This window comes from Tribolium madens, unplaced genomic scaffold (genome assembly GCF_015345945.1).
Source record: "Tribolium madens isolate multiple individuals breed KSU strain unplaced genomic scaffold, Tmad_KSU_1.1 Scaffold_97;HRSCAF=244;Tcas5.2_LG3a, whole genome shotgun sequence".
NCBI classification, from domain to species: Eukaryota; Metazoa; Arthropoda; class Insecta; order Coleoptera; family Tenebrionidae; genus Tribolium; species Tribolium madens.
In genome coordinates, this window is record NW_025401069.1 from 8,773,302 (window position 1) to 8,799,035 (window position 25,734).

The window sequence follows — 25,734 nt, forward strand, 5'->3', positions numbered from 1 at the left end:
CAGTTCCTTTACATTGGGGTGTGTTTGTTTTATTATACCCACTAACCCACTGAACTGAACTTAATCTTCATTCATAATATTTTTGCATCATTAAAATGTAGGTAGAAATGAGCGTTGATTGGAGTAAAATAAGAGTTTCCGCCAATGAGACTAATTTGTTTGTCGGACTAGGAAAATTCGCAGGAAAAAAATGGAAAAATGTGGCTCATAGCCGAAGAGCAAGAGCGGCGGTGGTAACGCTGAGCTAGCAATAAGCGTCTAGGTATGTGTACGGTTCAGGTGGTTCAGCAATTTTATGTCTGAGTATTAAATCGATCGGACAAAGCGCACGGGGTTGTACTCGTCGGTTGTAGACCGACTCAGTTTGTGTGCGTCCGGCTTCCCAGAAACTCGCTTTGCACCCTCTGTGTGTATCACTGTTCTACTACAACTACGTGAAAGCTTGCGGAATGCGTCCGAACGGTTTTTACGCGGATGTTAGTCGCTTCTTGTAATATTATTTTCGAGTTTAGATGTTTCGAGCTTTTTGTTGTTGTCCGGACTTGCGTTGCAATTTTTCGTTTATGTGTGCGGAATGGTGAGAGTGACCATGTTGCTATTTACGGCACTTTTTTTCTTGGAAATGTGCTGGTTCTGTACTTGTCTTGTGATTAATCCGGCTAGTTCCGGAGGCTTGACCAGCGGTGATCCCGCGCCGGGACGGTCGCCGGGGCCCCCGGATATTGAGCTCACCACTTTGCTTCTGCCCCAAGAAGTGAACGAGTGCGGACTTCAAGGGGATGTTAAAGTTCCAACGGAAAATTTTATCAACCTCACGTTGGGGCATAGACTTTTTATTACAGACCATTTAGTCGCAGGAATTGAGTACCAAGGTATGGAGACGGCAACATAAAGAAACAAATTTTACAGACCTAGTTTCATATCTTTTATTATTTATAAAGTAGGAGCTGTCTAAAATGCTTACAAATTCAGAATGCTTGGTGAAGTACTTCTCTATTTAGCATTTTTGACAAAAACATAAAACAAAAATATACTTATTTTATTTACATGTTAAACACGTTAAGTTTATAAACAAATACATTAACAAAGCTTGTAAAATTACTAAATATTATGGAAATTCTGAGGTTGCATTCGTTTGTTGTTAAAAAAGACAAGATAAAGAGAATAGCTCGTTGTCAAATACGACATGTCAGAAGAGACTCAATGAATAAAAGGCGAAAGCGTGCAATATATGGATCAACTCTGGAGCCAAACGAAGACTTTTTTATATTTATGATTTTGTTTTCGTTTTTTGTGGGTCTATTTCTGCACCCCACAGCCACTTTTGATACTCAAACTAGTCTAATTTAGAAACTTTAATTAATACAAAGCAAAAAAATGCAATTGTTACATTTTGTCAGAAATTAATTAATTAATTAATTATTCCGGCGCATCCACCATATTTTGCTCTCGCATTTAACACAAATTTTAAAGTGAAATCTATTACACTACTACTTACAATTTATATAACTTTATTGTCACAAATTTATTAACAAACAATGTTTTAGCTTATTTTGAAACAGACTGAAAAACAAATCAATATACCAGGTAGTGTCAACATATATAAGTTTTTACTCATTTTCGTTCTAATTATTATCAAAATAAGAAAATGAAACCAAAAATCGTTTTGTTTAATCAACAAAACAAAAGTCAGTAAATTTTCTTCGAAATTATTTAAAAATTTTGAAATGTTTTCAAATGCTTTAAATCATATAACACACAAAACATTAAGTGTTATTGTAAAAAAAAACAAATCATTTTGGAAACTAAGCACAATGGACTAATAAAAATTGAGCTTAAAAATATTAACGTTTAAAAGGCATTTTAAACGATGAAAAGGCTTTTTCTAAAAAAACATCATTTTTGGATTATAACTCATTTCAAAAAAAAATTCATGAGAAACGTTACTTTTTTATAGTATTTATTATCTTATTACATCGTTCATCAATTAGATAAAAAAACTAATAGTTTAAACAAAAATGTTTGTTTCCATATATGGAAAGTATACTTTCTGTTCACCTGGTATCTAAAAAGTCGATATTAGAAAATTTTTATTACTGAAGATAGTTTTTTGTAATCCCTTTTTATTTACATTGTTGAATTGACAAATATTTAAAGTGATATGCAAATATAGGGTGGGCCATCTGTTGGTTTCTTTTTAAGATTGTTATTAAAACTACACTGTTGAATATTTTTGAATGATTGTTGCTTTGTTCAAGAGCTTTGTTCCGATTATTTATGAAGAACTATTTCAGTTATTAAATGGCTGCCGCGGCTGGCTTGGCAGTAGCCCATTCTCTTAACCCAATTTTGCAATACATTGTCGATTATTTGTCTCTATTTCAGCAATAGCTCAATCGATGTTTTTTCTGAGTGCGTCAATGGTTTGAAGATCCTTGAAGTAGCAACGGTCTTTAACAATTTTTCCATAAAAAATAGTCCGACGGCGTCATATTGCATTTCGACCAAAAAATTTTTCTCAACTTTCGCACAGTTTTTGCAACATAGCTTTCCCTTTAAAAATAATTTTTCAATATTTCTCAACGTTATTCAACCGTAAAACAATTTTTTTTTAAACCGGAGGTTTGACACTATACCTGTCAATGTGTCAGGCGCGTCAGTGTTGCTAATGTGAACATAACACGCACTTCAAAAAGAAACTTACAAATGGCCCACCTATTATTAGAACTTTTTGCTAAATTAATTTGATAAACATCGGGTTTATGTTTGTGCATAAGTTCATTAAACATGAATGTGCAAATTTGTACAAATGAATTTTAATAAAATTGCACAAATAAAATCATTGGACAATCGTAAATCGTCTTTAAAGTAAACAAAAACAGTTATCTCGATATGAGTGTAACGTTTTTGTTGATACACCTATTATTTGTACCTATTACATTCTGCTTTAAAAACAAAGTTTTTACGGTATTCTCTGTTAAATAAACACATATACTTTTAAACATTTGATCAAGTAAATACTAATTTTTCTAAAAAATATGTGTTACTTATATAAAGTTCACAAAAGTCTCGCTAATTCAAACCTCGCTAATCCGGACTTCCGGTTAATCCGGACAAAACAAACTTAGCTCAAAAATTAAATAAGTTTATTGTCGGCATACAACCTGTTTTACAGACATTGTAAGGCTCATTCTGTTTAACCCGGACTTTCGTTGATCTGGACAGGGACCGATCCCGTCAAGTGCCGATTAGCGAGACTATAATAATGATTTATCATTATAATCTGTATATCAATATCTTAAAATAATTTGAAAAGTAAAATACTGGATATCGTAACTCATTTTAATGAGCCAAAAAAGTAAGTACCTAACTGATTTCTCTATGCAAAGGTAAATGCTAAAATTTTTATAAAAATAAACGAGGTTTGCCCGTCTACGAGTCCAAGATAGGTAGTCAAACCGCATAAAATATTTCTTGAATAAAACATTAAAGAAGTAGTGGAGAGTCCATCGTAAAAACGTGTTTGTTAAAAACTCAAACATTTCTCCTAACAAAATTCTAATGAGTTTCCTGCGACAGAAGAAAGCAGCTTTAACTAAAATTATCTTTTTCCAGCTTGTTTCAGCTTTCGATCTGCGAATTAAATTTCCATAAAGACAGTAGCGCAAGAGAAAGAGATAATGGTGACATGTTTTTCTTCAGTTATTGGTATTAGACGCCCTTCACTTCATTCTACAAAGAAAGCAAAAGCGCTTCATCTACATCCGAACAGATTTTGTTCTTTTTTATATCCGTAGGAGCTTAGCATTTAAGATGATGCTTTCAGACCCGATTTTTACTCTTTATTGTATTTTACATGAGTTGGAGCTATTGAGGTCTAATTAGCATTCCTGGTATGACTTTTTTTTATTCTGAACCAGTCACAAATTCATTAAATTTTCATCGATAAAGTCAAACTCGAATTAAAACCTCGATTAAAACGACGGACACAAGCGGATTTGGACTGCGCTACGTCACGTCATAACTGGCATGCTTTTGCGACGCGTATTTGTCACAGCCGACACTGTGTTAAACTTTTCCAAATGTTAGGATTATCGGAAAGCTATATTTGCATTCATTTAAAATTCTATTACCTTGAATTGTAGTCTTAAAGAATTTTTGGTTTATTTTGTTGAAAGTTGGCAAGTTTCGGGTTCGGATGTCCCAATTTAACAGGAAATTCGTTTGATTTTAGAACGGATATCTAGATTAACAGCAGTATTGGGAAAACTTCAAATTAGTTTTCCATGCAGGACCTCCACCATAATTTATCATTTAGACGTCTGATTAATTTACGGTATAGTTGAACTACTAATTGAAAGTGTATTTGGCAAATTGAATAAAATATGGTCTAAAACTTTTGGTAGCCACTTCGAACGATTAAGCAATTCATAAAACATCTTTTACATGTTCAATCTGTTCTTTAGTCATCTCATTCTTAATAATAATATTACCGCCACTTTAGTAGCTGTTGAATCATAATAATAGTTAGTGTTTTGGTACTGCACAAAAGTTTACCACTGTGTACTGCCATAACATTCCAACTTTTAAACTATTTAAGCAAAGAAGGATGCTTGGGATTTTTCCCCAAGAATATTTTTAAAGATTCGATATAACTAATTCAATCTTTTACTGGAGTGAGCCTTAAGATGAAACTTTGGTAGCATTAATTAGTTGGAAACGAGACCAGTTTAATAGACGGAAAAAGAGTGTATTTCAGTTTCCTCAAATCTTGAGTAGGTATTATAATAAAGTTTTATTAATATATTCAATTTACCACTTAAACGTTAGCACCTGTTACAGTGCTGTAATGTGCACAAWTCTCTAACCTGCTAAAATAAAATGTYAAYCAGTTTGWTCATTCCTTTTTTATACATAGAAAATTGTTTCTATAGATAAAAACCATTAAACAAAGCAAAAATATTATTTAATAAGTATAAACTTAACTTTTAACGATATTAAAGCTTAGTGCATGACATACTTGTAATATAAAACATTAGACATCCAAATTAACATTAAAGCAACATGAGCTCATACCAAGTTTCCTCCCTAGTCGCTTTGGCTTTGTGATTCTCTTTTGAAAGCAGTGCTGTTTCAATCCTGAAACCATAATATTTCACTTTTTATTAAAGTAATTATTCATGTTATAAAACAGCAGCGTCTTAGACCTTTGACGTTCCTTTTTGACACTTACATAAAATTAACTTGAGAAACAGAAATTCAGGATATGTAATATCACGTCCTGAATTTTAAACACTAATCTAAATTCACCAAATGCTCAACAAAACATAGCGTCTSTTCTCATAATCTGATTTGTGTMGTATGCAAAGAGATAACGTAAAAACTGTCTCAAATGAATTAGTTAACAGAACATTCCTGAAATTACATCTGTGCAATCAGAAAGGGGATGAACCGACCCTGTTTTACTTTAATTTATGACTTAATAACACAGTTCATTGCTGGTCACAAGAGATAATTTGTCGATCAGAAAACTGGGCGACAGGTGTTGGTGATTGTTTCTTATGTTATTTTGTTTCCTTCTTTTGTTCATACAAAGTTAAACCTATATTATCATGAAGCTTATTTCGGTGTTAACTAGTTCCCGTCAATTATCCCTCTCTGTCTTTCCACCCCTTACAATCAATGGAAAGTTCATTAAGTGTTGTTAGTGTTTTAAAAAACACGAACCATATGAACATTCGTACACTGACTAAGCCATCTTATCAAATTTATATCTGACCTAGCTTTTGAACAGGTAATACGAAACGAGGACAATTCCTAAACATGCAAAGACTTTTTTAAATATTGAATTTTAACGTCGTTTGAGTGCTCTCCACTAAACATTTCTTTATTCGGGTTGTTCATTGATTGAAATAAAATTTCTGGTATGTCGGTGAAGTGGAAAAATAAGCCGAGATATTTTTCCATGCCGTGTTTGCGGCTCTGAAAATAAACTGATGCGTTTTATGAGAATAATAAACCGTCATCTTTTATTGGAGAAAAATATTCACGAAACTTTGCAAAGTGGCACATATTAGCTTTGTTTAGAAATATACAAAAATTACAACTAGAAATAGACACGCGAGTTATTTTATTCAGAGTAGAAAACCGTTTTACTCAATATTCCAGACAGTTTTTTACTATAAATGGTACAAAAGTTTTGTAGCTGACAGTATGTTACAATGAAAGCTCGTTACCGGCTTGTAATTGTTTTATACAGCCGAGTTAAAAACTCGTAAATGTTGAATATCGCCACCCTGTTGAAACAAAGAATTTCACCAAATTATTATAACTTTATTAGCTACCACAATAATAATATTCAAGCTAACATGAGCTAATTAAATTGTTCTTCAATTATGCGATGGCTGAAACTGGGTTTTATGTATTGAGTCAGAGGTCTGCTTCCACTAAAAACTTTTGAGATAGAGCCAAAATTTATGATTCGGAATTTATTACAATAATGTATGCGAGCGTCTAGAATAAAAACAAAGGGTTGATATGTTGGCAAAAACAATTCTTTCTGCTAGTTTCGTGAGATTTTCTAGCTGAAAAAAAGGACACTTCTAAGCAGTTGATTGTGTTAAGTTTATTGGATTTCTTGATATCTATTGTGAGAGGTAAAAAAATCATAACAGTTAAGATTGTCGAACATTTATCCAACACGACACAGCGGAAAGTTATCATCCACAGCACATTATCCGACTCGGCAAGGACAGTAATCAACAGACCATCACAAAGCTTTTGTCTGGTGTGTTTTGTTTTCCAAATAATTAGCAATCTGTTTAAAAGATGGGGAGAAAAGAAAAAGAACAAAAGTGCTGTGTTGTCTAGATGTCTATTGATTTTGCTCATTTTCTAATAACTAATTTCCATGATTCACGTTTTAGTGAAAATGAGGATTTTTATTTAAAAAATATGTATGTATTTGACAATTCAAAATAGATATCTTAGTAAGATACGTTTTTCTATAGCATGTTTTTAAAACAAATCAAAACAAAATTTTCACAACAAATATGTTATAGCTAGTTACGTTCAAAAGAATTGTTTATAAAAATAAACACCTTGAAAAAAAACTCAACATTTCCTAGGTAACTTGTTATAAATGAAAATCTGTCTATAATAAATGCCGGCTATCACTATAACGGGCTGTGACTGTTGAGAAAGAATTACAAGACTTTTGAAAATATTATATCGCTGGTCTCAGCAACGTTATGGCATTACAAAAAAAAAACAAAACAAATAGAATGAATATTTAGATGTATTCCCACTTTTCATTTTATCGCACATTTTTAATTAAATTTGAAGAAAGTTTTTTCTTATTCTCTTGTTAATACTCAGCATAAAATTTATGAAAATAAAGAAATTTCATGTTCCATTTAAATATGCATGAACGTTCATTAGAACAAAAAGCGGTTGTAAATGTCAAAGTTTGTTTATGCATAAACTGAATTGTAGAAATTTATAAAGTTTAAGACCAAACATATTGATTCGAAACAACCGCAAGTCGTTTCATGCGAATTTTACTGATAAAAAATACTTGGCAAAGCTATGTATTTACTTTTAAGACGTAAATAGGATTTCTTTTCTACCAATATTGAAACACTTTTACCAATATTAAAACTTTTGCTCTCTGTTTGCACTAAAAGTAATCTTAGTAAAATTATTTTGAGCGAACAATTTAATTAGTAAACAACGTTCACCTACCTATTCCTCAGAGGACTATATTTAATGAAAATTCTGTTGATGCGTATTATCATTGTTTATCGCGTACAAAACGTTCAATAGAGAAAGGTCGGGCAAATTTCGTACAGTGAGATATTTTCAAAAGGTGATGCTCAATTGATTACTGTTTCAGTATATGTACATACATCAGAAGTTTCTCAGTGTTACTATTCATGATAACTGAAATTAGTTTACAATTAATTTTAAGTGACCTCAAATGAAAAGCTTCCACAAAAGTTATTTGGTTTTACGCTCACTATAATTTCGGAAATGAACGTTACGCATTTATGATTAGACACAACTGTGGTATAAATTCAATATAAATATATATATAAATATAAATATATAAATATATAAATTCCATGCCGTGCTAGTTATGAATGTTATGATAAAAACCCAACAATTCCGATTTGATAATTTCGCAGGATATTTACAGGGCGTTGTTATTTGACTAATAATAGAAAGTGCTCTATTAGCATGCAAAATATTAGTTTGGCCATTTCGAGTGAAAGCGAAGTCATTGAATGTAAACATCATCTAGATATTGATGTCACATTTGCTATTATTTACATATTTTGTAACGAAAATAGGGTAGCGTGTGGTAATTTCAATTTTTATATACATCCTTTTTAGATCGATATTGACTTTGCATTTTCGTTTCGTGATGACACAACCGTGTATTTACGACCTAAAAGCCATCACAGCCCGTTATTAGATTCGGTACCATAATCGTAAAACACCTAGGTCAGGTATATGGGAATCAAGTTTATTAGAAAATTCTTTGGTAAATTAATTTGAGGAAAAAAAAGCTAAAAAATTCATGGATCAATAATTTTCTGTCGTAAACAATTCAATTTCAAGAGAATTTATACAAATAACTGATATTTAAGCAAGCAACAAGTCTGTATGTTTAATAATTCAATATTAATTTGTGTGACTTTAAGAAGCACAATGTATTGGATTATTACGCAAAGGAAATGAAACTTAATTAGTACATTTACAAATTAATGAGTCAATTATCGTTTGCGAAAGTAATTGACGTATGAAAAACATTTTATATTCTGAATTCCACCGTGTATAAAAGCTGATCGTTTTTCCACTTTACCGAGCCTTCTGTTGTTCCCTTTCATTCTCTTATTATACTCAAAATTCCAATTTACGACATTTTTAACAAAATCACCAAGAATTCAATAAATTTTACCTTTGTAACAACTTAAAATATATTATACATGTGCAGAACGTTTGATAGATTGCTGATAAAAAGTTAGTTGAAGAAACAAATTTTTTGGTATATTATTACATTATAAATAAAAATTTAGATTGATTTATGTTTTTTTTTTTGCTTTTTTTAATCATTATTAAGCTTTTTAGGTAGTCTAACCACATTTAAAATACATTGAGTAAGGTCAGCACTAAAAAATAAGAAACTTGATGACTGTGCCCAAATTTTCATGAGTTTCTTCTTTATGGTTTAATTTGTTCAGAGCAATACAAGCTCTGTAGTGTTTACACTAAAGTGGTCTTTTTATTTTTACTACAATATCGTTTCTTTATAGCTGCTAGTTTTTTTTTATAAAGCAAGGAGTGTTTTTGTAACAAAATAATTAATGTGATTTTATAGCTTATTAAAATCAATAATGACTTAACATTTTATCACTACTTCCCGAAACTGTCAGAAGAGTTAGGTAAATCGGCTAAATTCAAACTTGTTTATTACGTTCGACCCAATTGACGGACTCCGATTCATATTTAGAAAGGAATAATTTATTAATGTGCCCACAGTAAACAACATTTTGTATGTACGTCACAAAATAATATTCATTCAATGTGAAGCAAAAATGGTGGATGCGCCGGGATAGCTTTTAGCAATCCTCACAAAAAGCGAAACGTGAAACTTTTTCAGTTAGCCACACATTCTCAAATATCGTAGCACTCCGTTTTCAATAATCCAATTTGCCAGGTGAAAGAATGACGTCACAAGTATTGACCAGCTCCAGCTACTAATCTACTCAATTATTTGTGGTGCTCATGCGTGACGTAATTGTAAAATATCGCGTCACGTTAAAATGAAATACTAGCGCAAATCAGATTTTGTAAGAAAAAGCGTTGAGGTCGACACTATTGTCCTGGTTTTAAATCCATTTTCGAACGACCGGAAGCAATAAATTACTCACAGGATTATGGCTCTTGCTTCAAACCCAACCTTTCCTGAAGTCGATCTGCTATGCAGAAACATTAGTTGGTAGAAAAAGCTTTCTGGGAACAAACACCGTGACGTTGTTACGTAAGAATATTGATCGATGGAATTATGAAGTCGTTTAACTTCAACCACCAGTAATTTTGGGGGCGATTTTGATCGAAAAATAAACGCGCGTTGTATTCACAAAAAGCTGGTTTTGACAGAGGATTTACCCGGCCCAAAAATTCACTTGCAAAAATTTTGAATATCTTTTGCAGACGCCTAAAAACGTGTTTCAAATTTTCTAAGGTGCTATGTATTTGTGCTTTCTTTGTTCCAACTTAAAAATAGGTTTTTCAAGAGGAAAAATTTAGTTGTTCTGGAATTGCATTTAACCCTTCGGGCTGTTGTCTATATATAGGTCAAGAGCTGCACTTTTGCCATTTGCATTCCGATTTTCGGATAATCGATTTAAAGAATGACGTCACGTGCTTTACTCTTAGTTCAGCGACCTGCCACAGGGGATTCCAAGTTTATTTTATTTGTATTGAATTCTGAAGAAGCTTTTTAAGAGCCTGAATATATATCTCCGAATCTCAGTTTCGACATTTATTGGTATGAAAAGAAAAAATCAAACTTGCGATTACTAATAAAATAACTTACTAAAAACATTGAGCCAATGTTTTAGTATTTTTTTTCGTGTAAATAGTTTTTTCGCTTGAGAATTTTCGTAATAAGACCTTTTAAAAATGATCCGCACCGTTTAATTTCGATCCATTTAAAACAATGGTTTCATTTCCTCATGTCTAAACAATGACATAAAAACAAATTTCCTAAACAATATCAGTTTACACAGAGCACAAATGTTTGTTAATATGGCAATAATTTTGCTTTTATTGTCGTCACGTCGGCCTCTAATTAAATTATTAGCTAGTACAGCATATAAATGAACGTATTTACAGGCTTGTATATTTAATACTATAAAACTCCCTAACATTGTCATTAAATTAAAAGTCTGATTTAAATATTATTGTATCAGACGGAATTCGTTGACCTTTCTCCACTCCAAGAACCCAACTAAAGCAGAACTAGGTCAAAAATAACCCAAAAATACTTCTCACGGTGCTTATATGACATATTTGTTGATTTGTTGACGCCATAGATACAAGTTTGGAAGCTCATAAAACTAAAAGCTTCAAGTTGAAATTGACACTATATTTCAAAAACTATTAAGGAAAGAGGGATATAACCGAATTCACGCGTCATTTATTTTAGGAAATTCTTAAGTTATGCAAAAAATTCGTTTCTCAAAGTTTCAAAGTTTAGCGATTTGTGCAAAAGATAAGTTTTAAGCTTTATTTAGATATTTCGTGCAGTATGTTACATGCAAGTGGGTGCATGATGAAGCGTGCAACATCAAGCACATTGAAGTGTGCGTGAGAAATTGCACACTCAGTGAAACAGAGAAGCAATTTGAGTCTTGTCCTAAAACAACTTTGATGTCTTATTATCAATAAATATAAAAATTAAAAATGATCAGCTTTATTTTTAATTTATACAAAAATGAAAAATGACAACAAATTCTAAAAGGCGCCCCACAGGTTGAGAATCGCTGATTTAAAGTCCCCCTATGATACGCCTTCTTTCCAGACCGTAGAAATCAATATAAAGATTAAACTTTTATCTCAAGTGTACCAAATGTGTGTGTTTTACATTAATTAGTTTAATGTGACAAACAAAAAAATTATGTTGTTTTCTAATAAAGCCTGCTTTTTGGTCACGTTATCGCAAATCGTAAATTTTAGTAGAAATTATATCACATTAATAAATTAATGTTAACTTATATGGAGCATTTATATTTATGATGCTCTCAGTTGATATATGATCTGCATCATTATTTTTCTAAAATGACAACAAATATGACATTACATCGGAAATATCTTTGAGTCTACTCTATTAAAGTTCATGTCATATAGTTGGGAATTTTTTTTCTCTTATATTTGCACTCAAATATTCAATAAAAAACAACTTGAGGAGCAGACACGATGTTTTATATTTACGTGCAAGCCCGAATTTTGAATAGAAACTCATTAAACTTTTCCACATCAGGCGTAGAGAATGGTTTGCACCATCTAAATCGAATATTTTAACCCAGATATGCTAAACGTAAACAAAGTAGCAAAAAAATTTTGATTAATGAGATCCATTACTGTTTACGAAAAGCCATGCATAAAATCCATCTACATTACTTAAGCTAAAACGCTTTTAAAAAACATTGTTTTGAAATAGCATCGATGTCTCATATAGAGCAAATTTCTATTATTCTTCGAATTCTCAAAGCTGTTCGGTAAATCCTAATCAGGGATTGTTTAGCAGCTCATTCAAGGTACTCCAGATCAAGTCGAGATTAATGGGCATACCCCAAACACCATCTATTCTGACATCTCACATTACTTAAAGTATTAGAGAATTTAACCGCCCAACAAAGAAAATTAATCAACGTTTTGGTTTATGACATTTGAGATTAACTTAAAAACAGACAAATGTAATTAAATAGAATAATTTTGCCATAAATGATAATCCAAAAATGGAATGCTGCAACAATTGTGGTGTGGAAAAATGAAGATAGAAAGAAATTTCAATTGCAAAACAGAATTTTGCGTTAACCTTGCGTTAACGCTTGAGGAAAGTTTAAATTACGATTAACTCAACTTATGTCGTTTTCATGTGGTTTAACTTTGTTTTCAAATAAAAGTGTTTACCACTTTACCATTTTGGCTTCTAAAAAGTTTTCGCTTTCATTTTGTTATGGCTTTTTTTACGAAGGTAACGTTGTTTCAGAGTTGAAACAAACAACCTAGATTTCAAAAAGTTAGATAAATTTGCCAATTGCCTAGAATTTAGCAACTCTAATAATCGTATTGATCTAAACTTTGCTTCCCTGATAGTGTTCTTGATGTAGAGCTTGTGTTTTAGCTTGTTTAATGAATTTAACAGGTTTGAGTTTACGTGGGTTCTTAGTTATCTGCAAAGCGATTTTACATATGATTTAAATACAGTTATCTCTAAAATTAAACTGCAAGAAATTTCTTAAATTAACTTAAATTGTTTCCGGTGCTTTAGGCAATGAAATATTTCAAACTTGTCTTGTTTAGATATAAATAATTAATAACACAATTAATATAAAATTTTCATTTTGCTGGTTATAATTGGCTCTTAGTGTGCAGAATTAATTTAATATTATTGATTAGAAATGTTTCAGAAATATTCTATTTAGGAGTAAAACTCACGCAAACTTTTCAAGCTTCGTGTCAAATTAACAAAGTTTGTTATAATTGTGATATCTTAATTAATACAAACTTTGTCTACCGTCACAGACACTCAAATCAATCTGGTATCTGTTATTATAAACTTATTTAATATTAAATTACTTTTTTAACAAATAAATACTACGCTAAATGAAAATTAACAAAATTCAAAATGTTACAACAACCATTTAACATATCACACAGATATATTGATCCTAATTACATTATTAAAACGCCCATTAAAGTCGTCCTTAATGAATAATATATTTTAATAACGGTAGAAAATTTGAAATGATTTGTTGGAAAAATTATTTAAAATAACAGCACTCCATAGGGTACTTTGGAATTTTTAACTATTTAAACTTAGATTTATTACAGGTAAAGTCTTTTCGGCTTCTTAAGTAAATCTTTATTCACTCTAAAAATGGCTCCGTAATCCCATGAACCAACTTTTCCGCTTCATGGTGAAAAAATTGGTGTCAAAAAGTATTTCACTGGCTTTAAATGTGACAAAGGATTACGTTTTGAGGCAAAGCTTTTTAAATTGGGTACAAATTACTCACATTTTTAAATATAAACTTTCAACAACATGCCTAAGTAGCTACTTAAACTTAATAATTTTATAAGATAAAGTCTCTCTCAACATATAATTTACGACAAAAGTTACTTTGAAGTGTTTCTGATCCCCCGAGTGTTAATTTGAAGAGCTATAAATCGATTTTATTTTCGTTGCAGTTAACTTGAAGAGGATACGAGAAGGACCTGTCATAACATTCACGATAAAATCAACAGTTGATGACGTTCCAAAGGGAAAATTTATCAACACAATCGACGAATTAAACTGTTGGCCTAACGTCTTTAAAAGTCACTTGAATGGGTCGGCATTAACGCTCAAGTGGACGATGGAAGACAGCGAGCAGTTCATGAAAACGAATTTAACTTTCGAGTAAGTGCCAGAATAAGTTCTACAAATACGAATTACGTGCCATTCCACCTGAGATGTTTAAAAAATAAGCTAAATGGAATTATCCAGTAGTTCAGTGTTTCAATATTTGCATATTTAGGCCATGAAACCGCTGGTTAACCGAAATTTAACAAGGATCTCGATTAGTGCTTTGGTTTAACTAATATGTCACGGAACGGTTTTCGGAGGCAGCGCCCGAAGAGATATGGAAATTGTTTCTGTTCTAAATTGTCAAGAACCGCATAACCAAACACCTTCCGTCAGAATTGTAGTTGGAACTAAACGATCTTAGTTAATCACTTAAATCTGATTTTAAATTTGTTAAATAACTTCATATTAATGTTTGATGAGATCTCAGGGTACTAAATAATGTATGCATATCTTCATTCTTGTTTCTTTACGTATTCAACATAAAATAAAAACATCTACGAGCATCCTCTCGCTGCACTTAATTTATGTAACTTCAGCTCGAAAGCTTCAGAGTTGTTTGCATAAAATTATAAATTACGCAAAACATTCAACTGTAAACAAGCTACTTTATATTTTTTGAAACGCTGGCAATTTCTATATTTTTGTGTCGATTACCTACTCTCGATAAATATTGTGCAATTAAAATGAAAGCTCACCGATTATATGTTGTGGTGATATCTATTCAATTTCCCATTTCTGTTATATTGGTATTAAAAGACAAGTTACACTGTTGGTTCTATCGGAGCAGCCAAACCCAAATATCGGTTACTCTGCTGACGCTTTTGTGTGAACATGAAAATTGTGTACCCACAACGTAGACCATTAAATATTTATATTTTCCTTTGTTTAATCTCAGAAGCATCCAAGATTTGCGAATCATCTCGAGTGTTCAGTAGCAAATTTCACAAATGTTTGGCAGAGAGTGCAGAGACATCTTGTCTTGTTTACCAAACATTAAGTTCCGCGAATAACTTTGCTCAACTAGAAGCCCCATTCTCAAATTCTCTGGAATGTCTTAGAAAACCATTAAGAGAAACTGTTGCAAAGAATTTTTGTTGTCATATTTTTTGGTAAAAAAAATAATAAATAAAGAAATTCAATTAAAGTTCTATGGATTCTGTGAGATATACTCATAACTTCGGCTGCTCTAAAATGTAGTACAACGTGGGACTGTAATAAAATACTCTACAATACACGTGCTGTTTCTATGGTTTATTAAGTTGTCACAATGTTAATGTTTTTATTAAAAAAATTATTAAAAGTTTTATTTTTAAAAATACACATATTTATGCAATCAATTACTAATTATTATAATTATAACTCTCAATTGAATTTCTAATTTTTAAGTTTTCTACACAAATTACAAAATATTTATTGTTTAAATACGAAGTTATTATTATTTATTTATTCATTCAAGTTACGATTGATTTGTATATCTTAACATGAAATATTATATTTCCTCTATGGTAGTGACACAGTTTTCTACATACCTAGCAATCAAAATTATTGACATAGATATGTGTCACATCAAGATCATGTTAGTTTTTTGTCGTTTGAGGACATTTCGAATTCAAGGAAAAAAAGTGGCAATCCCTTTGATTTAAAATTAATAACTTAAATTTTGCAAACGCGACAAAAGCCAAGTTATCTGTGGGAATGTATTTTCGGTTGCGTCTAAAAATCGATTAGGGTCTTTATTATAAATGATTCACCCTGTATATGTATAAGCGTTCACGTTCCACCATATTGTCGCCTACCTTCGATTATAAAATTTTACGTTCTATAACACTTTTATGATAGGTGACAGCCATTAAGGTTTAATGTATTCAGACCACTTCAAAATTCTAAAAAATGTATAGAGATGAACGGTTCCTACTTCAGAGAAATATTACAAAAAAATTTATTTCAAACATCTAAAGAACTAATTACATATTTTTTTTATAGAGTTGTGAAAGAAAACATTTGTAAACAAAATATTTGCTTGCTTTTTGCTTAGATAAACATCAGAGTGGACGACCATTTGATATTGAGTACTTACCTTGTTTAGCTTAAAATTGTAATCAAATAAATTTCATTTACAATAAACAACGAAAAGTTGTTTATAGCCACTTGGCAAGAAGAAAATGTTAGAAGTTTCTTTACATTTTTGCCTTCAAACGACTCTGTATATTAGTTAGCTCAGTATTGATATAAAGATTAGTTAAAGTGCATTCAAAGCATCTTAGAAATGTATGAAACCACTTTTGCCTAGTCTATGAATGTTCTTCTAACTACCCTCTATTTTTCAGAGTGAATTACCAAGTGTCAGACGATCCATCTGTCTACAGAGTGATATATTCTTTTCCAATAAGTCAAGGTACGAACGAATGAATCTTTCCCTTTCAAGATAAAATTCACTAAAGAATTTCATTAAAAGAGTGACCATCTGTGTAATTGCAACCCGCCTGTATGCGTTCAAATAAATTTATGATCAATGTGACGTGTGATGTAGAGGCAGAAGATATGAAGAAGAAGATATGAATACTTGATAATTTTTTGATCTTCTGTCACATTTTATTCAGCATATTTTTTAAAGTCACAGACCACATTGATAAGGAATTTATCTGAAAGCAACGTATTATTAAATCATCACCGGCGTTATTTCAACCACACGTGCCATAATAAAGGTTTTATTAACGCCGTTTCCGTCTTGATTAACGCTAAAACAGTATTTTATTATTCATTTTAATGCACCCTTCCCAATTGCAAATCAAGGACTTGTGTAAATTTACTCCACAAAATTTGGATGTTTCAGATTGCCAAGTCCGTTTGAAAAAAGAGGAAGCAGTGATAAGTTGGAGAGATTTTCCTCACTCTGTCAGCGACTGTCAAGTGTGGTTTCCCAGTCACGATACAGGCCACAGTCTCGTCATCGAACTCACTCGTCTCAACGTCCCCTGTTCCAAAGGCTACATCCACTTTTCCGGCCTCAACATCACGCTACATCAGCAGTTCCGCAGCCACCGGCAGGCGCGTCTCTGCGGAAAGCTCGAGGAACTCCCGGAGAGCGACCGGCATGTCTACTTCCCGTTTTCCCACACTCCTCCGGTTATGCACACTCATGGTAATCCGGTCTTCGCGCTCTCATACCATCTGGTCGATTATTGTTACAACGTCACCTTCGTGGCGCGAAACGGCTCCTTCGAACTCAAGCCCACGGAGGAGCTACAGTGCACTTTCAAAATATATTTGCCTTATGGGAACAGAGTGGCGCTAAATCTGCAGATCGGGGACAGCACTTCCACAGGTAGGGATATTCGCAGAAAAAGTTTTGTAAAAGTTCAGTCGAAAAGTTCATATCAAAGTTTTTTTTAATAAGATTTTTAAGCAAATAAAATATAGGAATACAAAAACTGTAAACGTAATAGAGTAATTCCATGTCAAAACAATCGCTTTTAAAACTCATTGTTTCTGATTTTTGTAAATTTGAGATATGTTATAGAACGTGTAAAAATAAGTGACACGTTTCTACCGTTTTTTATTTTTTCAATGTATGTTGAAAAAACAAGGATGTACAAAATTAAGTACTCTGTAACAAAAAGAATTTGTATCTAAAGAACAAATCAACATATTGAAACGATTTTTTTTTAATTATAGATATACGTAAGTAGGTACACTACGGACATAATAACACATGAATTCTAAAAATTTGTCATTAACAAATCATTTAAAACTATATTGTTTAAACAAAAAAATAAACAATTATGTAGGTTTTTAAAATTCTCAAAAAATTTATGTAAAAGTTTTCATATTTTTACTATGTCTTTACATAAGTTTCAAAACGGACGTTTTAAAAGTGGCTGAAAAAAAATTATTTGAGAGCGCTGCATAGTGCATGATCGCCTAAGATCGCGTTTCCTTGGAAATTAAATAGAAAAATTACCAATTACCGTCACTAATAAACTGTTCTAAAGAAGACACATAATTTCCAATAACTTATTAACATTTATTTTTCAAAAAATATCAATAATAAATCCAAATTCCTCGGTTGAGGAAGAGTACTCTCTATGTTTTTTTTAGTCTATTTTCTGATATTAAAATAAAAGTATGTAGATTTCGGGTACCTTTTATGAGCTTCGCTCGACTAAAATGATCATTTAAAAAATCGCAGTCTTTCAACTTGTCGATTAGATTATACAGGGTGTGTCAAAAGTCTCGAACTAATGTAACATGCCATGTAAAGTAAGATACTAGGAGCATGGAAAAAATGTAAAAAAAATAATCTATAAAAATTTCGAAGTTGTGAGAGTTTATTTTGCACTTTGACTCTATTTGTTTCTGTTGGAAAAATAATTTTCCATGTTATTTTTGCTACAGGCTATTAGAAGAGGAAACAAGGAAGCTGTATCCCAAATTGTAACTCTGTCTAATGTTATTTGTGGCTTTTATTGGCAAAATTATTGTACCTTTATTAAATAATTATAAAAAAAACATACTTACAAGATCATCAATATCATTAAATAGACATAAAAAATGTCACTTTTCTAAAAATAAATGTACAAATTTTTTGACAGATTTTTGTAACATGTTTTTCATGTTCCTGGTAAGATTACCTTACATGATATGTCATGTTGGTCCGGCAATTTTGAGACAGCCTGTATAGCCAAACGTAATATGTAAAATACTTGCGAAATATTTACTCAACCAAGAATTTGTATCTTATTATTGATACGTTTTGAATAATAAATGTTAATAAATTATTGGAAATTATTTGTTATCATTAGAACAGTTTATTAGTGAGGGTAATTGGTAATTTTTCTATTTAATTTGCAAGGAAACTCCACTTTCAGGCGATCTTAGAGGAAATTTTTTTCAGGCATTTTTAAAACGTCCGTCTTGAAACTTATGTAAAGACATAGTAAAAATGTGAGAGTTTTTACTTAATGTTTTTGAGAATTTTAAAAACCTGCGTAATTGTTTATTTTTTTGTTTAAACATGTTTTTAAATTAATTGTTAATAACAAATTTTTAGAATACATATATTATCACGTCCGTAATGTACCTATTTATAACTATTATTTAAAAAAAAAAACTTCGTTTCAATATGTTGATTTGTTCTTTAGATAAAAATTCTTTTTGAGGTACTTAATTTTGTACATCCCTGTTTTTTCAACATACATTGAAAAAATAAAAAAAGGTGAAATAAATACGTGTCACTTATTTTTACACGTTCTATAACATATCTCAAATTTACGAAAATCAGAAACAATGAGTTTTAAAAGTGATGGTTTTGGCATGGAATTACTCAATAAAAACTTTCGTGAAAGAGTTTCGAGTTTAAACAACATGAGTTTAGTTTATTTTCTAATCATGACTTCTCATTTACTTTCCATTTTTCATGCAAGAGTATTTTTAAAACTAAAAATTTTATCTTCTGGCCTAGTTCTGTTATATCCTCCAGAAAATTTGAATAAAGCTTTTTTCATGAACTTCCAATTTTAAAGTTTCACAAAACCAATTTACTTTTTGGCGTATTTTCGCAAGTTCTTAAAAGGCCGCTCACGTTTCAGGGACTCCCGCGACGGACGCCCTTTTGCAGGATCCAAAAAGCGGCGAGAAATGTGATGGTTTACTGACGCAACTCCACGACGGAGACAACACTTGGTCCCACTGCACTAAGCCCGGAGACGCCGAGCGCCGGATCGAAATCGTATCAAGGGGGAATAAGGTAGTGCTGCGGGTAAATGTGCGTAGTTCTAATGGGGGTTCTTTGGGATTACGGATGATGTATCATGCCGCGCCGATTGAAGAGATCGTGGGTGCGTGCGGATTTGGGTGGGTGACTCTTAAACAGTTTTGTGTGACGGCTGTGGAGGAGTTTAAACTGCCGTGGGCTCAAGCCGAAATGGAGTGCATAAGAAGAGGAGGACATCTCGCGAGCATCAGAAGCGACTACGCGCAGAACATCATAAATAATCTGCTGCTAAACAGGTAGGTTATCGATTTTAACTCACTCAGCTTAATGACAAATTATGTATTTCAATAAAAAAATCTGGTATTAAATTGTTTAATTAAAGTTATCATTGCATAAAGCATCATTAAAAAATTTAGAATTGGTTTTAGATAGTCAGTCTGATAGCTCCTAAATACAAAATCACGTATMATTGGTTTAYGTTATTATAAACTTGTAATGACGTTGTAAAAGTTAATGGTGTCTGAAAATGTTTTTGTTCCGGTCATACGTCATAAACATAAAACTAAATGCCAAAACAAGAATTTCATTAAAATGTTAATTTTTAATTAATTCTATTTGCAGTTGTAACAGCAATTTTGTAACAGACTGTATACATCATTGTAGCTAATATTATAGTCTGGCAAAGTTCACGCTCTTTCAGATATTATCCTAAACCTGAAACCTCAATTATGATGGAAGTTAAATTCCGGTTCCGCTTTCCGGACTAGTCCCAAATGCCGAAATTTAATGTCTTTAATCATAGTAACTGTCCTATCGTGTTTATCATTTGATATCCCATACCTATTATCTATAAGGTTACTAATAGGATACAAGGTAATAGTTATATTTCCGGAAATGTAATCAAAGGACCTCACGTCACGTTATTACTGTTAGTTATGATAAAATAATAAAAATATGAATCCAAAAAAGTTCAGACAAAGTTGTAAAGAATCGAAAATATGCTTATCACGGCAAAATATGGAATACTCTTTTTTATGTATTAAAACTGAAAATATTTTGTTTTGACAATAATGCTCGAACAGGTCAATTTTCTTATTAAAAAATACAAAATTCTCAACTTGATTTAAGATTGTACAGTTGGAGACAGAATACTTTGGTCGTCACTTTTCTGACACTTAAATGTGATTCAAGCTTTAATGAATGACAATTTCAAATTAATGACAGCTATTATATCTTTCTATCAAAAATATGTACAACTTGTCAACTATGATTGACAGTAGCTAAAAATAAGGTTAACAGTCCTAAAGCATGCTTTACAATTTAATGTCACTCAAGTGACATTGACGACCAAAGTATTTTGTCTCCAACTGTATGTTTGTTTTTTGTTGACATTATTATACTTTTTGTATGATTTTTTTTTCGAAAACTTTATGTAATTTTAATATTTTGGTGTTGTCATTTCGACAATGAAAACATCTATCGAATTGGCTAAAAAGATTAAGAGTCTTCATTTAAAAAAAAAGTGAAAAATTTAAATCAAGTTAAAAATTGAAATTTTTTAAGAAGAAAATTGACCTGTTCGGACATTTTTGCAAAAACAAAATATTTTCAGTTTTAATAAGATTATTCCATAACTTTGACGCTCACTGTATATTGGACTAGTTAGTTATAAACTTGATTAATTTTGCCGGGGTCTTGTAATAACGCTGCGGTTAGCAATGTAATAAAATTTAGGAGAAAAACCTGTGTGTCTAGAGTATTACAACTTCCGATAAATAAGTAGGTAGGTACTTCCAATTTTTTTGACAAGATGTTACACGTGCTATAAAAAATTGTTACTTAATTAGAGTTGAGTTTTGTTTAATTTCTTTGCTAATTCACATTCACATGCATTAAATTGTTAAAGTCGAATATTTTGTGCTTTCAATGCATACATGAATATAAAATTGTTGTTATCATTTTGAGATGTATATTACCATTACTCTTAGGCATGATAAATCACTTCTGAAAGTATTTTGCATTTAATTATAAGCCACCATTTTTTAAGGCAACCTAAACATTATATTACCGTTCCATTTTTTTAATATTCTACAAACATTTTGATTTGATTTATGATGTTTACCATTAACTTCCCTTAAAAGACCCTAAATGGAAATTTATTACGTTTATATACACGAAATAAGATTAATTTGCTTATTTTAAATGAGCTTTCGTCTAAACTGGTTGACTTTTTGCAATTTAAAATTAAAATAATTCAGGTCTAATCTAATTGCATTTTAAAATTGTTGAAATAATTCAAATGTGTCTCTGTTTGTGTCTTTTTGACTGATTATATGACAAACATTCAACTATGACCTTTACCTCGAAACATCAATTATCGAATATCCTGAGCTTTTCTTCACATTTGCGACATTTAACCATTCTACAAGCGAAAATGCTTTTAAGCAGTCCAAGTGCTTGCAAAGTGTTCTAACAAATCATACTCCCTAACTCTGACTCGCAACCTGAAGCCTTTAACTAAAAGCACATTTAACTGCTCCCATTTATTCTCCTCGATTTTTTATGAAGACAGTGAAATAAAATAGGTGCGGATAAGTCGCAATCTTGACCGCTTTTTCAGCCTGACAAATATTTTACATTTTTCCACATCCAATTGCCATCCTTTGTTTGCACCACAAAGCCTTTTATTTTTTTATGTTTCTAAAGGTTATGACCGAAGACAACCATTTCACGAATAAGAGGAGAAAGCAATGTGGAAAGAAATGGATCAATTTATAAAGTAACCGTATCCTCCACGCCCGTGAGGACTTAGACGCGACTACGACTCTTTTAAGCCCGCATTTTAACTATTACACTCACGTATTAAGGATTCTGAGATGCGATCAATTTTACTCAAAATAATTATTTCGTCATATCTTACTTTTGAGAACATTCATTCTGCTTCAACTCAGTGATGAGATAATTCATTTAAAAACATCAAACTCGGATCTCTGTTCACTTGCGGAAGTTTTTACAGTTGAATTTAAGAAAATTAGATTGTTCCGTTTGTCAAACTTTGTGAACAGTTCTCAAAATGATTCAAGACGAATTTACAGAAACATTACGCCCGTTAGAATTAGTTCAGGTAACAAAACATTAAAGAATCACGTGCTGGATTTTGTGTCATTCTATTTTATTTATCCTGTTAATAGTTAATAAAGTCGGAAAGTCCTAGGCGGACTTTGAATTAAGAAATCATATTCTAACTATTCCACTCATTTATTACAGCAGCGATACTTTGGTTGCCTATAGTAAAGAAATAAAAATGCTTTTTTTACAATTAACATTAAATTAATATAAGTTATTATAAATATCTCATTATTTACCTATCAAAAATATGCTGAAATCTTTTAAAAGACGCTCATCCTAAAGATAGATCGCTTTTATCTTCAAATTCTTTTGTTTACTTGGTCACAATAGCGTAGCCAAAAATAAAAAAATGACCTAGTTTCTAGATTTGCCAAAAGATTGAAACATATTCTCGCAATATCAACCACTAGTGATGATAAAGTATATGTGAAATTCTGATTTCAATTTCTAAATTTTGAGTCATAATAAGTAATTTTTTTGTTCTGCAGTGGAGACAAAAGCAATTCAAACGTCTCAGTTGGGTATCAAGTAAAACAAAGCTAAATTATGTTCTAAAAAATCGATKATAATGTGCATTCGGCAAGCATTATGTGGAATGGAAACATTTCGCAATACGGCAATACGCTAATAGCATGTTGTTGCGGTAGTTTCTTTCAAAATAGGTAACGTAAAAAAACAATAAGTAATTAACACAATTTTAGTATTTTATTCAGTTCATAAAAACTCATAAATTTTCCAAATTTCGTAAAATATTGTGTTCAAATTTGTAAAGTATACCAATTTATTTGAATTTAATTAAGAATTATTACAATAGGATTTATTCGCCGAAACTATTACAGACATCCCAAAGTGCCCAACACGTAATCGGCGTAAAACAAATCTCAAGTCGAATACCTCGAAAGTAGAGCTAGAGAAGGTTTTTTATTAGCGTCAAAATCTATCAGATAATATACGTTGATAAGAATTGATCAAAAAAGCCTATTTTGTTCAAAACTTTATTTTTTTTTATACAAAAATGGCAATGTTTTGAACCATGTAAATGTAAAATGTTCCGAAGAGTCGATTGGCGTTGAAACAATGACAAAATTCGAGATAGTTTTTAGATGTTATCGACTTCAGATTTTAGGTTTTGCATTAACTAATTATCACAGGACAATGACCTTAGCTTCAAAGTTATTAGCAAATACATATAAATGCTCCGAGTACCAAACATCGCCCAAAATTTTGACTAAAACTTTGGAAAACTTCAAAATTGATTGAAATGCGTCTAAAAAAACAAAAAAAAATGCATAAAACGCTGTAACATCTAAATTATAAAAAATGTGTTTAAATGAAGATATTGGATTAGAGCATAAACACTGGTCTCAAATTCTAATAAAATAAAAGAGCATAAGCGTAAAAGCATAAGCATGAGAGCTTTTTTATCGTAAAATTACTTTTCTTAATTTTTTTAAAATACAGTAAATTATCGATTTTCTTTCGACTAAATAACCCGTTTCTTAATGGCGTTACAGTATTTAATACCCTCGCCAGCTCACCACAAATGTCCAAATTATTATTATTAATAACAACTCGTTCATTAAATGGTTTTAATTTAATTTTTGTTTAAATTTATGTTCTTTATTAAGAGTTGAACTTATCTATGACGCGACGTAGGAAATTTGCTAGGTCTAACATTCTATTTGCTATGCACAAAAATACACCCCAATTAAATAATAATCTCTACCTATAATAAATTTAAAAATTTCGAAGTTTTCTATCTTCTATGACAACCAATAAACTTGCTAAAAAAATTGACGGTAGGGAAATATAAATATTAATATTTGATTTTAATATTACTATAATAACTACCTACTAATTACATTTACAAACAAAATGAAATATTTTAAAAGGAATTTAAAAGAAAAAAAATATTTGTGTAAATATTGGGGAAAATTTCAAAAAAATATTTAATTATTGTTTATTCCAGCCCTGGGTATCGGGACCACAACGCCTATTGGATCGGTGCGTCTGATAAAATGGTCGAGGGTGACTTCCGGTGGTCCGACGGCCTCCCCTTTTCGTTCACGAGTGAGTATATCGAAGATGAGCTTTTCTCAACTGCTKCTCCTAAATAAATCGTATTCTAAGAATAATGTAATTAACGCCCCACCCAAACGACGAACCAACACAACTCCTCTACTTATATAGTAAAATATGTTTGTGGTTATATTTAAACACCATCCGCTGGCCCGTCGGAAAGAAAATAGAATAAACTAACGTTCCCGTTTGATTCAAACTCGCAAAGCTTATTTTTGAACTAAATTCAACAACTTTAAGTAAAAAAAAAGAGATTTCAAAGTGATAGTAAAAGGCTTAGACGGAGAGATACGTTCTTTTTTGGCTTGGCTGCTAATGTAAATATTACCGAATACTGACAGATGTTGGCACGATTCCGTGCATCCGACTATTTCCAGCATGCGAGTATAAATACTTGGTGACGTATTTTTGTGTACATTCTTTAGTTACCTCCTGCTCTGGGAGATGTACTTATTAAGTAATATGTATTTTAGTACACAAATAAAACAATTTGTAGGGAGATGCTATCTTTAGAAAAGAACGAAAATAGAACGTTAGAGGGATTCTCTTTTAAGGCAGTTGGAAGAGTTTTTTGTTCCTATTGAAGGAATTTGATGCTTTAATGTGATTTTAATTATTTGAGAAAATAAAAGACAATTTGATTGAAAATCTTTTATAGAAATAATGCCGA

The 25,734-nt window shown here is 31.4% G+C and overlaps 1 protein-coding gene across 5 annotated transcripts in view; it reads left to right on the forward strand.

Annotated features, from left to right (window-relative positions):
• The first annotated feature begins 394 nt into the window (after window positions 1-394).
• Window positions 395-25,734, forward strand: part of LOC123014203 — a 42,911-nt gene continuing 17,571 nt past the window's right edge. For all 5 annotated transcript variants that reach the window (XM_044413171.1, XM_044413172.1, XM_044413174.1 and 2 more), the window contains exons 1-6: window positions 395-872; window positions 13,984-14,194; window positions 16,471-16,538; window positions 16,977-17,468; window positions 19,732-20,152; window positions 24,955-25,055. In XM_044413171.1, the coding sequence (XP_044269106.1) occupies window positions 575-872; window positions 13,984-14,194; window positions 16,471-16,538; window positions 16,977-17,468; window positions 19,732-20,152; window positions 24,955-25,055 (1,591 nt within the window). In that variant the 5' untranslated portion in view covers window positions 395-574. The remainder of the gene's footprint in view (window positions 873-13,983; window positions 14,195-16,470; window positions 16,539-16,976; window positions 17,469-19,731; window positions 20,153-24,954; window positions 25,056-25,734) is intronic.